Source organism: Momordica charantia (assembly GCF_013281855.1).
Source record: "Momordica charantia cultivar OHB3-1 chromosome 11 unlocalized genomic scaffold, Mcharantia_2.0 BLBB01000011.1, whole genome shotgun sequence".
NCBI classification, from domain to species: Eukaryota; Viridiplantae; Streptophyta; class Magnoliopsida; order Cucurbitales; family Cucurbitaceae; genus Momordica; species Momordica charantia.
The window spans coordinates 18,828,543-18,841,698 of record NW_028275159.1 but is presented as its reverse complement, the minus strand read 5'-3'; the positions used below and the strand labels follow the sequence as shown (position 1 = coordinate 18,841,698).

The following is a 13,156-nucleotide window of genomic DNA, read 5'->3' as shown; positions in this document are numbered from 1 at the left end:
AAATCAATTTAAATACAAAGTTAATCTAAATAACACACTGAAATCACTTAAAAAAAACTTTTTTCATTACTTCTACCGAAACAAACTTTGAAAATAGAAAAACTTTGAAAACACACAGATTTACAAATATAATTTTAGAAGTCAAATAAAGAACATCAAATCACTAAAAAATAGAAAAACTTACTCTTCTGAACTCGAATCCAGTTTGAAAATGGAGGTCCTTGATGGGAGGTGCAAAATCCGCTAATGGGCCGACGGCTGTGGGACTACATCGCGACGGGGGTTGGGTCACGACAAGTGATGGATGAGGTGACGAGGCTGTTGGTTATGAAAGAAAATGAAACTAAGATGATTTATGAAAGAAAACGAAACTAAGATGATTTATGAAAGGAAACTCGAATCCGGCGAGAAAAGAGAGAGAATAAAAGAGAAATAATCACCAATGGGCGATAGACGATGAGACGTCACGGCGGTGGGCGGCGCGACGGAGGAGAATGAGAGTGTAAGGGCGATGTGGCAGCGGCAGCAACAACGAAGCTGGTGCCGATGGTGTGGGCTTGGGCTAAGGGAGAGATTGATAAGCCTTGATTAAAGTCTAAAAGGAATAGATTTGCATGCTTAGTTAAGGATTATTTAGGATGAAAAGTGTGTGATCATGCATCTATCTTAGATTAAATGTGCATTTTTTTGTGATTAAGGACTTGAACATTCAGTTATCAGTAAATGAAGGTTAATTGGTGTAAATATGTTGGTTTTTTAGAGAAAAGTGAAGATTAGTGATCACAATGCGTCATGTATATCGCATGTCCAAAATTTCCAGCTTACTAGAAGAATGTGCCAGCCAAATTACTTTGAAAGTTTCAGCTTCACAATGCTTCAGCCACATTTAGATTAACAAAACGTGGATCTCCATGCTTTTGTTCTTCATTTCTACTTTGTTATCAACTTTATTTTTTAAGTTTTGTTCTTCAATTAATTTTTCTGCAATTACTCTTGTTTATTTTGTTGCAATTCAAAATTTTCCATTTTGTACTTTCTTTCCAATTCTAATTAAAATACATTCTTTTGCTATCTTCTCTTGTGTTTCTATTTCTTTAACTTCCATGAGTAGCTAAATTGTTTCTTCAACCCTCGTACGATTGATTTAGTTAATATATTTTAAATTACATCTATCAGTGAGCACGTCGTATTACGCTTCTTTGACTTATCTTGATTAATACAATTTATCTAGTTGATTTTCTTGTTGGTTAGTTGTTAAATCACATTAGTTTGATTTTAATTCTGAAAAGGTTAGAGTCAAACAGATTTCATCAAGGTAAACGGGAAGGTACTTAGAAATAAGAACTAAAACAAGATCCTAAACATAGGCTCTCTTACCCGTTAAACGTAAGTTGAGATTTGATTTATTTAGCATTCTAGAGCTGCATAGACATATGTAAATGCTAGCCTAAGCTTCTAAACAAACCAAAAGTGGTATTCCGGAGTTGAACCAGTTTGCATAAATCAAGCATAATTACGGGCACACTTGGTAGGTGTAATTCATCTCTTTAGAACTAAATCTTAGTAGGGGCGTTGGCTTTTTAATCCTTGTGTTTTTAAATCGTGTTTCCCAACATATTCACCAATTTTTTTATCCCAAACCCGATTGTTCATTCAAGCAGTTTAAAAATTTATTTTTAAAAGAAAACTAGTCCCTGAGGAGACGAATTTAGAATACTTCCATATTATTACTTGTGATGGTGCGCACTTGCACTTATCCTCTAGTTATTAAGCAGAGGTGCAACAGAGATGAAGTCGAGGGAGAGAGAGAGATGAAAGTGAAAGACAAGGCAGGGAGGCAGCTGCTTCAAAGTTTGATTGCAAAATAGTAAACCTAACCCTAAGATACTAACATTATTATAATATATTATACATATAAATAATATAATTTTTTTAAACACCTATATTTTTGTCGGGTCGGTCGGTTTTAAGGGATTTTTTTCGGCCAACCAACCGACCGACCGCCCCTATATTTTCAAAACCGACCAACCGACCCTATTTTGGTCTGTCGGGTCGGTTTTACCCACACTAATGTGCACCCCTAATAAGTACTGCATACTACCATTGGAAGTTTGCATTTGCATGAACACGTGGTTTTCGTTAGTCTCATCGTAATGCGTCAAGTGCGCATCTCATGCATTTAGGCAAGTTTAGGAGGATTTGTGAACTCTGCACTAAGGTCAAGAACTTTCTAATAAATCAAATAACTTCAGCTTTTTTCGGGAAATTGGATTTTAATATGTTGGAGGTGGTTTTCTACCTCATTGTGGCACATCTTTATTGAAAGAGAAAAAGACGCGTGACTTTAAGTCTGTAAAGCCTTTTATCACATCGATATTTCGACTGTCTACCGAGCTGATGCCCGTTATGGCTGAATCGACCAAGATCTCTTTTGGTCCCATTCCCATTCTTTGTTTGAACTGACCTATATGTATCTTGCTTAGCCATATATTCCGACAAATTCCACGACAGCACGCCATGATTCACGCTTACCTTAAAGAGCCGTTGAAGCCTTTTTGGGAATCCTGTCAGAAACCTTGTCTATATGTAGAAACCATTTGCCTCTATCCCAAGTACGCGAACACTGTATTTTCTCTCGAATATAGTTCGAATTCTTCTTAACTTTGGCGTCGGAGTGTTTTCTCTTGTAGGTCTCCTGCTCAGCACGTTTCAGCTCATCCTCAAGGTTATCCTTCCGTCCGAGCCGAGTTCGCGAGCTTGGTCATTTTTGTGATAAAAGATTTAACTTCGATTAAATCGAACTCGATCCATAGTCGAGGTCGAAGCCTGTATTAAAATCAGGTCCCTCATTTTATCTTTCAGTTAAATAGAACCAGATCCAAGTTGAGGTCGAAGTCTGTGTTAAAGCCATGTCGTTGCATCTTATCTTCGGTTAAATCAAACCTGATCTAAATCGAGGTCGAAGCCTGTGTTAAAGCCAGATCTTTTGCATTTTATCTTTCGGTTAAATTGAACCCGATCCAAGTCAAGGTCGAAGCCTGTGTTAAAGCCAGTTTCGTCATTTTATCTTTCGGTTAAATCGAACCCGATCCATAGCTGAGGTCGAAGCCGGTGTTAAAGCCAGGTCCGTTGCATCTTATCATTGGTTAAATTGAGCCCGATCCAAGTTGAGGTCGAAGCTTGTGTTAAAGGTAGGTCCGTCATTTTATCTTTTGATTTAATCGAACCTCGATCTAAGTCGGGGTCAAAGCCTGTGTTAAAGCCAGGTCTGTTGCATCTTATCTTTGGTTAAATGGAATCCGATCCAAATCGAGGTCGAAGAATGTGTTAAAGCTAGGTGCTTTGCATTTTATCTTCGGTTAAATCGAACCCGACCCATAGTCGAGGTCAAAGACTATGTTAAAGCCAAGTCAATTGCATCTTATCTTTGGTTAAATCGAATCCAATCCAAATCAAGGTCAAAGCTTGTATTAAAGCCAGGTCTGTTGTATTTTATCGTTTGATTAAATCAAACCTGATCCAAGTTGAGGTCGAAGCCTGTGTTAATTCAAGGTACGTTGAATTTTTTCTTTTGGTTAAATCAAACCCGATCCAAGATCGAGGTCGAAGCCTGTGTTAAAGCTAGGTTCGTTGAATTTTTCTTTTGGTTAAATCGTACTAGATTCAAGATCGAGGTTAAAACCTATGTCAAGTACAGGTTATTCGCATGCTGAGATCTCGCCTACTGTCAAGCTGGGTTCATCTCTATCTTGCCTTGTTTGAATAAAATTTTCGCCTCCCAAATATTGTCCTTTTGCATTTGTCTATCCTTTTAATTCTCCAAGAACACACAAAGGGGGCAAGCTGCCAGCTAAATTTTAATGATTTTTTATTTTTTATTTTAATATTTTTGTTTAAAAACGAAAGAAAAAGAAAAACTAAAGTTTACTTTATTATTGTTTTAAGGTAAATTTTTATTAAATTAAAAAATTTCTTAAAAAAAAGTTTACCATCTCTATCTTGCCTTGTTTGAATAATTTTTTCTAAATAAATTTCTTTAAAAAAAAAAGAGAAAAATTTTTTAACATAAATTTTATTTTACACTGCAAAGTGGTAAAAAAGTGGTGAATTTTAAAATAAAAGCTTTTTAAAATTTTCTTCTTGGAAAATGGTAAAAATCTTGTTTTGGTTTTTAAAATAAATGTCTTTAAATTAGTAAATTGAGTTTTTTTTAAATGGGAAAAATCTTTTTTTAAGGAAAACCTTAAAAGTAAAGTTTCAAAAAAATGTAAATGGAAGGTTTTAAAAGAAAATAAGACTTTGTTTTAAAATGAAAAAAATTAATTCTTTTTAAAAATAAATTTTGTTTTAAGATAAATTGAATTTCAAATTGCAAAGTAAAAAGTTTGATTTTTAAAATAAAAGATTCGTTTAAATGATTTTTAAAATAAGGTTTTGTTTTCAAATAAAAATCTAGTTTACATCCTTAAATGTTGCCATAGTGGCAACACTACTAGAATTTGGGGTTTTTATGACGTAAATGAAAAGTAAAGCACTATTGAAAGTTCAATAAAAATGTCGTAAAAGGTTAAAAACACGTTTTTGGCCGATAAAAATGGAGATTTCCAGATTTTTGTCCTTTAACCGTCATGAAAAGTGTGACAAAAAATTTGTTTTTAATGACATTTTCTAAACGTCACTTAGGGTCGGTGCATTTTTGGAGGGAAAAGACGGAGTTTTCCAAAATTTTAACTTTTCGTGACGTTTTTCTAACTATCACAAAATGTTGAAAGAAAACACGTTTTTCGTGACATTTAATAAACGTCACGAAATGGAGAGGCGCATTTTTGGCAGGAACATACGAGAAGCTTAGTATTTGTGGCTTTTTCATGATGTTTAAAAAAGTCACAAAAAGTTATTTTTCGTGACGTTTAAGAATCGTCATGAAAAGATGAGGTTTATTTTTGACAGGAAAACTAGATTTCTTTTGGCTTTTCATGACGTTTAAAAAATGTCACGAAAAGTTGGAAATCTAAACTTATCGTGATGTTTAAGAAAACGTCATAATAAGTTTAGGCTTGTTTTTCATAGGAAAACTAGATGTTTTCTCTTCTCCCCTTTCTCTCCATGTCAATCTTCTTCCCCTATTCTCTTCTTATCCTATTCTCTCTAAAAAAATCACCAACACCGCCACCAATTTTTTATATTTTACTTTTATCATTTTAATATTTTCACCAAAACTTTCTACTCTCTAGGTTTTCTCTTCTCTCGTATGTTGTTGTTGGCCTTTTCATCGTCGCCCTCATGTTGCCGTGGGTTCGCATGGGTTTGTTCGCCATAGAAGTTGTGGGTAGTAGACTCGGAAGCCTTGGGTTGTGGTCGTTGGTAGTTGATGTGAAGGTGGTTGTTCTGTGGCTGTGGGTAGCAATCTTGAAACCGTTGTGGCTGTTTGTTGGCTATGGGTATTAGATTTGAAGTTAGGGAAGCTGTTTGGTGGTCAGATCTTCTCAGATCTATTCGTTTGTTTAGATTTGAGTCGTTTCTATGAGTTTTTTTTATCAATCCCACCTACTTCTTTGGTTCCATAGTTTTCTTTGGAAACTATTATTGTCACTAATTTTAATTTTTGTAACATGGGTTTCTCTTTTGTTTTTTGTTCATATTATTAACAGCGAGATTCAGATCCCTCAAGGTTTCAAACAACAGATTCAAATTCTCAAAGGGAGGATTCAAAAGCTAGGTTCGTTATTTTGTCCCCTCCATAATGATATGATTTGAATTATTGGTCACTGGACTATAGTTAAAACGCCCCTAAAGTATCTTAGGAGAATGAACGGTTGTATGCTTGTGTATGGAGCTAAGGATTTGATCATTACATGATACACCGCCTCTGATTTCCTAGCTAATGAGGATTCTAGGAAATCCACATCAGGATCAGTGTTCACTCTTAATAGAGGAACTATAGTTTGGCGGAGCATTAAGTAAGGATGCATTGCAGATTCTACAATGGAATCTGAATATGTAGCTGCTTGTGAAGGTGCTAAAGAAATTGTATGGCTTGGAAGTTCTTGACAGATTTGGAAGTCATTCCAAACATGTTCTTACCAATCACACTTTATTGTGATAATAATGGTGTCGTGACAAACTAAAAAGAACCTCGAAGCCACAAGATAGTCAAGAAAATAGAGAGGAAATATCACTTGATAAAGGGAAATTGTGCAAGGAGGGAACATGATCGTCACAAAGATTGCGTCGGAGCACAAAATTGTTGATCCATTTACAAAGGTCCTCATGGTTAAAGTATTTGAGGGTCATCTAGAGATTCTAAGTACGAGATATGCATCACCTTGTCTAGGGCAAGTGGGAGATGTTTTACTAGGTATAGTATATGCGCTAGTTTATTTTATTGATTTGTACATCACACTAGATTTACGTCAAGTGAGAGATTGTTCAGTTTTGTGCATTAAATCATGGCTAAATTATGAACAAATTATTTATTCAATAAAATAATAGTTATTTTATTTGCGTAACTCAAAATTCAGTAAATAAACACCAAAGGTTATTTTATGTAGTGTGAACAGTATGTTGTCGACATACAGGTGGATCATGTTCCAATAATAACCTAACAGGTCTATAGTATATAGATAAGGTTGGATACCTTATCTTGGTGACACTATGAATACGATCCACTTTGTAATAATTACAAACGATTTGATCCAAATCATTATTGTGGAGACATGTGAGTAGGGGTATCCTATACAATGAGTTTGTATAAGAATAGAGTATGAAATAATTAGTTTCACTTCATAACACCGTTGATTGACGAGATTAATATTTCATAAGGTGACCATATGTAATTCGATCTTAATCCTGAGCGAATTATGAACTCCTACCTATGAAAGATCGTCTTTTGATTTATATAGGTGAGAGTGACACGAGTTGCCGACTCAATAAGCCTACAATTTTGGAGTCGAGGCTGAGTGGGGAGTTAGGAACATAGCTACGCAAGATGGAATTCACTACTTGCCCTATTTAGGGTAAGTAGATGAGTTGTTCCCTTAAGTGCTGACTCTAAGTCTTGAACAATGGGACCCACCTTCTCACTGGCCCTAGAGGGATTTAGTTTATGGTTGAACCATAAACAGATTGTTCATTATAGGATCAGTTGTACTTGAAGAATAAGAGGTAATTACAGGGGTAAAACGATAATTTGACCCAATTGTAATTACGCATGACTCGTGAATGATTGACTTGCTTGTAATATTTATATCCATTGATGCAACATGTTCTACAGTGCATAAGAGTGCAGCTATGAGTCTTTAGTGGAGTACCCATAGCTTATGAATGTTGGTTGATTTAATCAATGAGTTTAATTAATTTAATTTCGGGTCATTGGAGCTCGTAATCTATAAGTCTATTAGATCCCCTTGCTAGCTCACAATGAGTAAAACGAAGATCAAGATTTTTTAAAGAATTTGAAGTGTTTAAATTATATAAGGGAAAGTAGGTTAATTGTATAAGATACAATTAATACAATGTGTATATAGATATATTATCCTTTTTAATAAGATTTGAAATTTAACTATAAAATATGAGAGACTTATTTGAATAAGATTAAAATAATAATTCATGTGAATTAAATTGATATTAAAATTATAATTTATAATTAATTTGAATCAGATACACATTAAAATTATGGTTACCGAAGACGTGCATTTGAATTTGATTCAAATATATTATATCTAATTAAAGTAAATAAATTATTTAATTTAATTTAATTTAACCACTACTCTGGATTTTTGCAAGAGAGTGGAGGGAAGGGTGAGGTGGGGGGGGGGGGGGTGGTTATTGACCAGTTATATATTGGCTAAATCTGTCCCTGAACTCCTTAATTCGTTGGATATATATTGTGCAATTGTTTGAAACGATTTCTTGTTAACATACTAGCTATAAGTCACATTTGAGATTTAGAACATTTGTCCGTGAGTTGGAGGCATAGTGTTTGACCAAAGTATTCCAGATTTCCTTTGAAATTTCACAACCAACGACAAAAGCAAGAGTCGTGGATGATAAAGTCGCATTAATCAAGGTCATCGGAGCATAATCGTTAGCGATCTAGTCTTTATCGGCTAGATTTGGCTGCGACAGAGATGAAGTTAGAAATGAGGATGACTCCAGAGACCAAGAATGTGTTACACAAAGAAGACAGTTTTCTGTAACGCCCCGCGTTACTCAGGTTAGTTTACCCTCGAGTCTCGGGGCCTCCTTTCTTAGAAATTTATTTTTTATTTAATTTAATTGTTCCATTTCATTTTATTTCGAGCTGCTGCGGTAATTGTTATGAGTGTTGACGTGTACTTACGGATCCAATTATTGTTTAACGAAGAAATTGTTTTCTCTACAATTGTTCTGGTTCGTTGGGCCCAAATTAAGTATCTAGGTAAGTGGGTCTTCCTTGTTTTAAAACAAGAGGGAAAAGGAAAAACCCTAGCCCAAGTGGGTCCCTTCTTTGTAAAAACAAAAGAAAGGTAAGGAGAAAACCCTAGCCCCCAAAACCCCTCCCATTCGTGAAGCACCTCTCCCCCCCCCCCCCCCCGTTTTAGTTTTCGTTTTTTTCTCCTACCGGCGCCTCAACCCTCCCTGAAGCACTCGACGGACGGTGACCTCCGACGTAGCGGCTACCTTCTCCGGTTGACAGCAGCAGACGGCGCGGCAGGCGACTCCGGGCAGTGGCGGTGCACGGTGTCGGGCAGCAACGGGTGCGCGGGTGTCGGGCAGCAGCGGTGCGCCGACGTCGGGCAGCAGCTGTGCGTGGGTGTCGGGCAGCAGCGGTGGTGCGCGGGTGTCGGGCAGCAGCGGTGGTGCGCGGATTCCGGTAGCAGCGGGTCGTGGCGCGGGTCCTTGCTGCACACAGCGTCGTGGGTATCGTTTTGGTGAGTTTTTACTGCTAAATTAGTCTGGACAACAGCAGTTTCCGATCTCGGCGCCTACCCATAACCATTAGAGACTCGATATATGCAACCCACATTTATTCGAGTTAGGCCTGAGTTACCCGCACCTATACGAAGTCGATTTTTGAGGTAATGGACATTACAAGAGCTCTTAGAATGAATTTAGACGGCTGGAAATTTTGTATTAATTATTTCGTTTGTCTATTGTTGGTTAGATGGTGAATTGACGCAAGATATAGGAGCATAGCAGTGTGTAAGTAGCACCAGGGGGTGAGTGCGTGCGTTATTTAGTGTTAATGGAATACTTTTGTGCTGATTTTTAGTTAAATAATTTATTACGTGCATATAGAAATTGTTAGTCTTGGTTTTGGGAACTCCTAGTGATTTTTGTTGAGTTACGTGTTACTATTTTTATTGTTAGACATTATGAGAATGCATGGTTTCTTATCGTTGAAGGGGACTGGTCAGTTCTAATTATTGTGGTTGGGAGTAATTGGCCTATGATGTTTGTAAACATGTCGGAGATGAAATGCACGTGTTGATAGCCTGTTATTTGGTTTTATATTGTTTTTGTTGGAAGCAGTTGTGTTAGTATTTTGTTTGGTACGATGAAAAGCATGCTGGTAAATTGTGCTGTGAATTTAAATGTGGAAGACTTACTTACAGGTTGTCTTGGGAGGATTAGTGGGAATTGTCAAGAGTGATGGGGTGGGTTAGTGATTCGTTAACCTGTGGGTTGTCTGAAGTGAAAATGCATACTAGTCGCTTGGTTATTCAAAGCCTTGAGGGGATGCCTTGGGGATAAATGGCAAGGCCGAACATCAGGTTTCTATAGAGAAGTATTGGGGTCTTGGGGATAAATGTCAAGAACCAATACGCCGGGTAGTCATCGGTACCTTGGGGATAAATGTCAAGGACTGGTGCACAGTTCAAGACCTTGGGGATAAATGGCAAGGCCGAACATCAAGTTTCTGTAGAGAAGAATTAGGGTCTTGGGGATAAATGTCAAGGGCCAATACGACTCGAAGAGTTAGACTTGGAGGACTAACGTAAAGTGATGCTTATGAGTAACAGTTCAAGGCCTTGGGGATAAATGGCAAGGTTGAACACCAAACGTGTAGAGGGAGGTCGGTATCTTGGGGATAAATGTCAAGAGCCGTTACGCCTCGAAGAGTTAGACTTGGAGTACCAACATAGGGTGTAGAGCGAGTGCTAGCTTAAGTGGGGCAGTCGCTAGTGAGTTGTGGAGTTGGAGTCCCGGCAATCCCGACGTTAGGCCGCTTGTACGGTAAGTTTAATATGATGTTATCATTCCTTGCTGCCTATATGTTGTTTCTGCTATTGTTTTGATGTGGTTGTGATTACGAGCATGCTGTTGTGTTTAGTTAGGGAGGGCTACTTACGGAGTATTTTATGTACTCACCCCCCCCTCCTCTACCTTATTTGTTTCAGGTGTGAATAGGGCTGACCGTGGTGATGACGTGGAGGAGGTTTGACTGAGGAGGGATCACTAGCTGTGTTGGTTAGGATAGTGAATAATGTCGTGCATTGCAGACATCGTTAAAATCTTATTGCTATGAAATAACAGGGGAATTAGACATTGGGTTAACTCATAGGACACTTTCTTTTATTGTCTTACGGATATTTTTACTATTCGAACTACTGATGTATTTTGGATTACTAGACAAAACGATTATTTTCTTTTGATTGGATTCCTGACCACTAAGGCGGGTATTATTTTCTGGACATATCATTTTTGTGTACCTCCATTTTGTATGTTGCATTAAGAGAACATTACATTTTTCGTTACCTTAAATAAGAGGGTTCAGTAAGTGTTATAGGGCCGTTACCTCGTTAAATGTATCAGAAATTCGGGTCTTTACAGTTGGTATCAGAGCCGAAACGTTCCTGTAGACTGACCTAGTAACTAGGGTACGTAGGAGTAGTGATCCCGATCGGCCTCCTTGTCATCACTAGGTATGCCTCATGCTTGCTCTTGTGAACTTATACTTTCCCCATGAATTGCCTTTGCGTTTAATTCTTTTCTCATCAGTTAAATTTGCAGCTCGGTTTCGTTAGGCGTAGGGCGGTCACTGAGTATACTAGCTAGAATGTAGCTGACCTTGCACTTATGTGGGAGTTTCGACTGCCATATTACTGTTGGGCTTTTTGTAGAGTAACGTGCTAACGTCGTGATTGATTGCTGTGCTCTTTCATCCAGACAATGCCACCCCGTCGTAGTATGAGGCTGCGTGCAGACGTCGACCCGGCTCCCGGAGGTGAGAATGTGGCGGACCCACCACCCCCTCCTGCTGGTGATCAGGCAGGGGTAGTTCCTCCATTTCCTCTTGCAGCAGCTCAGGAGCGGGTAAATCCCCTAGTCCCCCTGGCAGTTCCCTAGGTAAACCCACAGTTGGCGTTGCTTGTGGAGGCATTGCAGGCTCTGATCAATAAGTCAGCGGGGGTTGGCGATGCACAAACTCAGCCACCTCGACACTTTCATGCTCCCCAGAGCGAGCCTCAATTCATCAAGGATTTTAAGCGTTACGGACCCCCTACCTTTGACGGGGGAAGTGAGAAAGCGACAGCAGCAGAAGAGTGGGTCAGAGAGTTGGAAGCCCTTTACGCGTACCTAGGTTGCGAGGACCAATTCAAGGATAAGGGTGCGGTTTTTATGTTGAGGGGCCAGGCTCTGAATTGGTGGGACTCAGTAGCAGAGGCAGAGGATCATGCTAGTGTACCAGTTCCGTGGGCAAGATTCAAGGACTTGTTGTATGACTACTATTACCCGGAGACCGTGAAAGATATGAAAGAGGCAGAATTCCTCCATCTCATCCAAGGAACCTTAACGGTGGCACAGTATGAAAGGAAGTTTACGGAGCTCTCTCGTTTTGCTCGGGAATTAATTCCCACTGAAGCAATGAAGATCAAGAAGTTTGTTAAGGGCGTGCGCAAGGGAATAAGAGGACCAGTGGACCTTCAGCGACCCGTCACCTATGCTGAAGCAGTTAGGGGCGCATTAACTATGGATAAGGATGTCTCCAGCAGGGTCCAACCTCTGGTGGAAGTCGGATCATCTTTAGGTTTGAAAAGGAAGGTCCCTCCGGCTTATGCCGACCAGCCATTTAGACCCCAGCGCCCGGCTCAGCAACAGGGCACGCCACCAGTGTGCCCCTTCTGCCAGAGAAGACATGTGGGGCAGTGTTGGACGGGAACTAAGGGTTGCTTCAGGTGCGGAAGGGAGGGGCATTTTGCAAGAGAATGTTCTATGTCGGCCGCGAATACTCAGAGGCTAGGCCAGAGGGCTGCCCCAATAGTTTCGATGCAGGGAGGTAATCAGAGGGCTCGTGTCTTCGTACTTACCCGCAAGGAAGCTGTGGATGCCGAAACCGTTGTCACAGGTACTTCTTTCTCGCTTGGGGTTTTCCTTTTTGTTTTATTTGGGGTATTGCGTGCGCGGTTTATGACTTTACCTTTGAATTATCTCCCAGGTACGGTCTTAGTCCATAATGTGCCTGCTTATGTATTGTTTGACTCGAGATCGAGTCACACCTTCATCTCTAGTGCGTTTGTTCGTCAGGCAACCCTCGAACTAGAGCCGTTAGGGTTTCTGTTGTCAGTTTCTACACCTTCAGGGTCAGTTTTGATTGCTAGTCAAATGATGAGAGCAGGTGAGTTATCTTTTGACAATCAGACCCTAAAGGCAAGATTGATCCAACTGGACATGCGGGATTTTGACGTCATATTGGGCATGGATTGGCTAGCTACCAACCAAGCCAACATTAATTGCTCGAGGAGGGAAGTCTCTTTCCAACTACTTTCGGGTCGGAGCTTTACGTTTAAAGGAGTTACGGGTGGAGTTCCAAAGGCAGTCTCGGCGTTGAAGGCAAGGTGCCTTTTACAGAATGGTGCCTGGGGATATTTGGCCAGTGTCGTTGACATTAGTGTTACTCCACCCAGCATCGACTCCGTCCACGTGGTCAAAGAGTTTCCAGATGTGTTCCCTGAAGACCTTCCGGGGCTACCTCCTGTCCGTGAACTGGACTTTTGCATCGACTTATTACCCGAGACAACCCCTATCTCGAAGGTACCGTACCACATGGCTCCAACGAAAATTAAGGAGCTCAAGGCTCAGCTAGAAGAGCTCTTAGACAAGGGCTTCATTCGCCCGAGCGTGTCTCCTTGGGGTGCTCCAGTGCTTTTTGTGAAGAAGAAGAAGGACGGAT

At 39.5% G+C, this 13,156-nt stretch overlaps 1 protein-coding gene across 1 annotated transcript; it reads left to right on the top strand.

Moving 5' to 3' along the window:
• Positions 1–11,154: 11,154 nt before the first annotated feature.
• LOC148208257 (uncharacterized) lies at positions 11,155–12,869 on the top strand. The gene is made up of 4 exons (XM_088120165.1): positions 11,155–11,298; positions 11,344–12,331; positions 12,422–12,601; positions 12,799–12,869. Exons 1-4 carry the CDS (start codon positions 11,155–11,157, stop codon positions 12,867–12,869), a joined length of 1,383 nt encoding a protein of 460 aa, XP_087976291.1.
• The last annotated feature ends 287 nt before the right edge of the window (positions 12,870–13,156 follow it).

What these genes read in the sequence shown, in the direction of transcription:
- LOC148208257 (XM_088120165.1), top strand. Translation starts at nt 11,155, where the DNA reads ATGCCACCCCGTCGTAGTATGAGGCTGCGTGCAGACGTCGACCCGGCT. An exon ending in TGCCGAAACCGTTGTCACAG is followed by an intron (nt 12,332 to 12,421) that starts GTACTTCTTTCT and finishes ATTATCTCCCAG; the next exon opens with GTACGGTCTTAGTCCATAAT. An exon ending in TAGTCAAATGATGAGAGCAG is followed by an intron (nt 12,602 to 12,798) that starts GTGAGTTATCTT and finishes GGAGTTCCAAAG; the next exon opens with GCAGTCTCGGCGTTGAAGGC.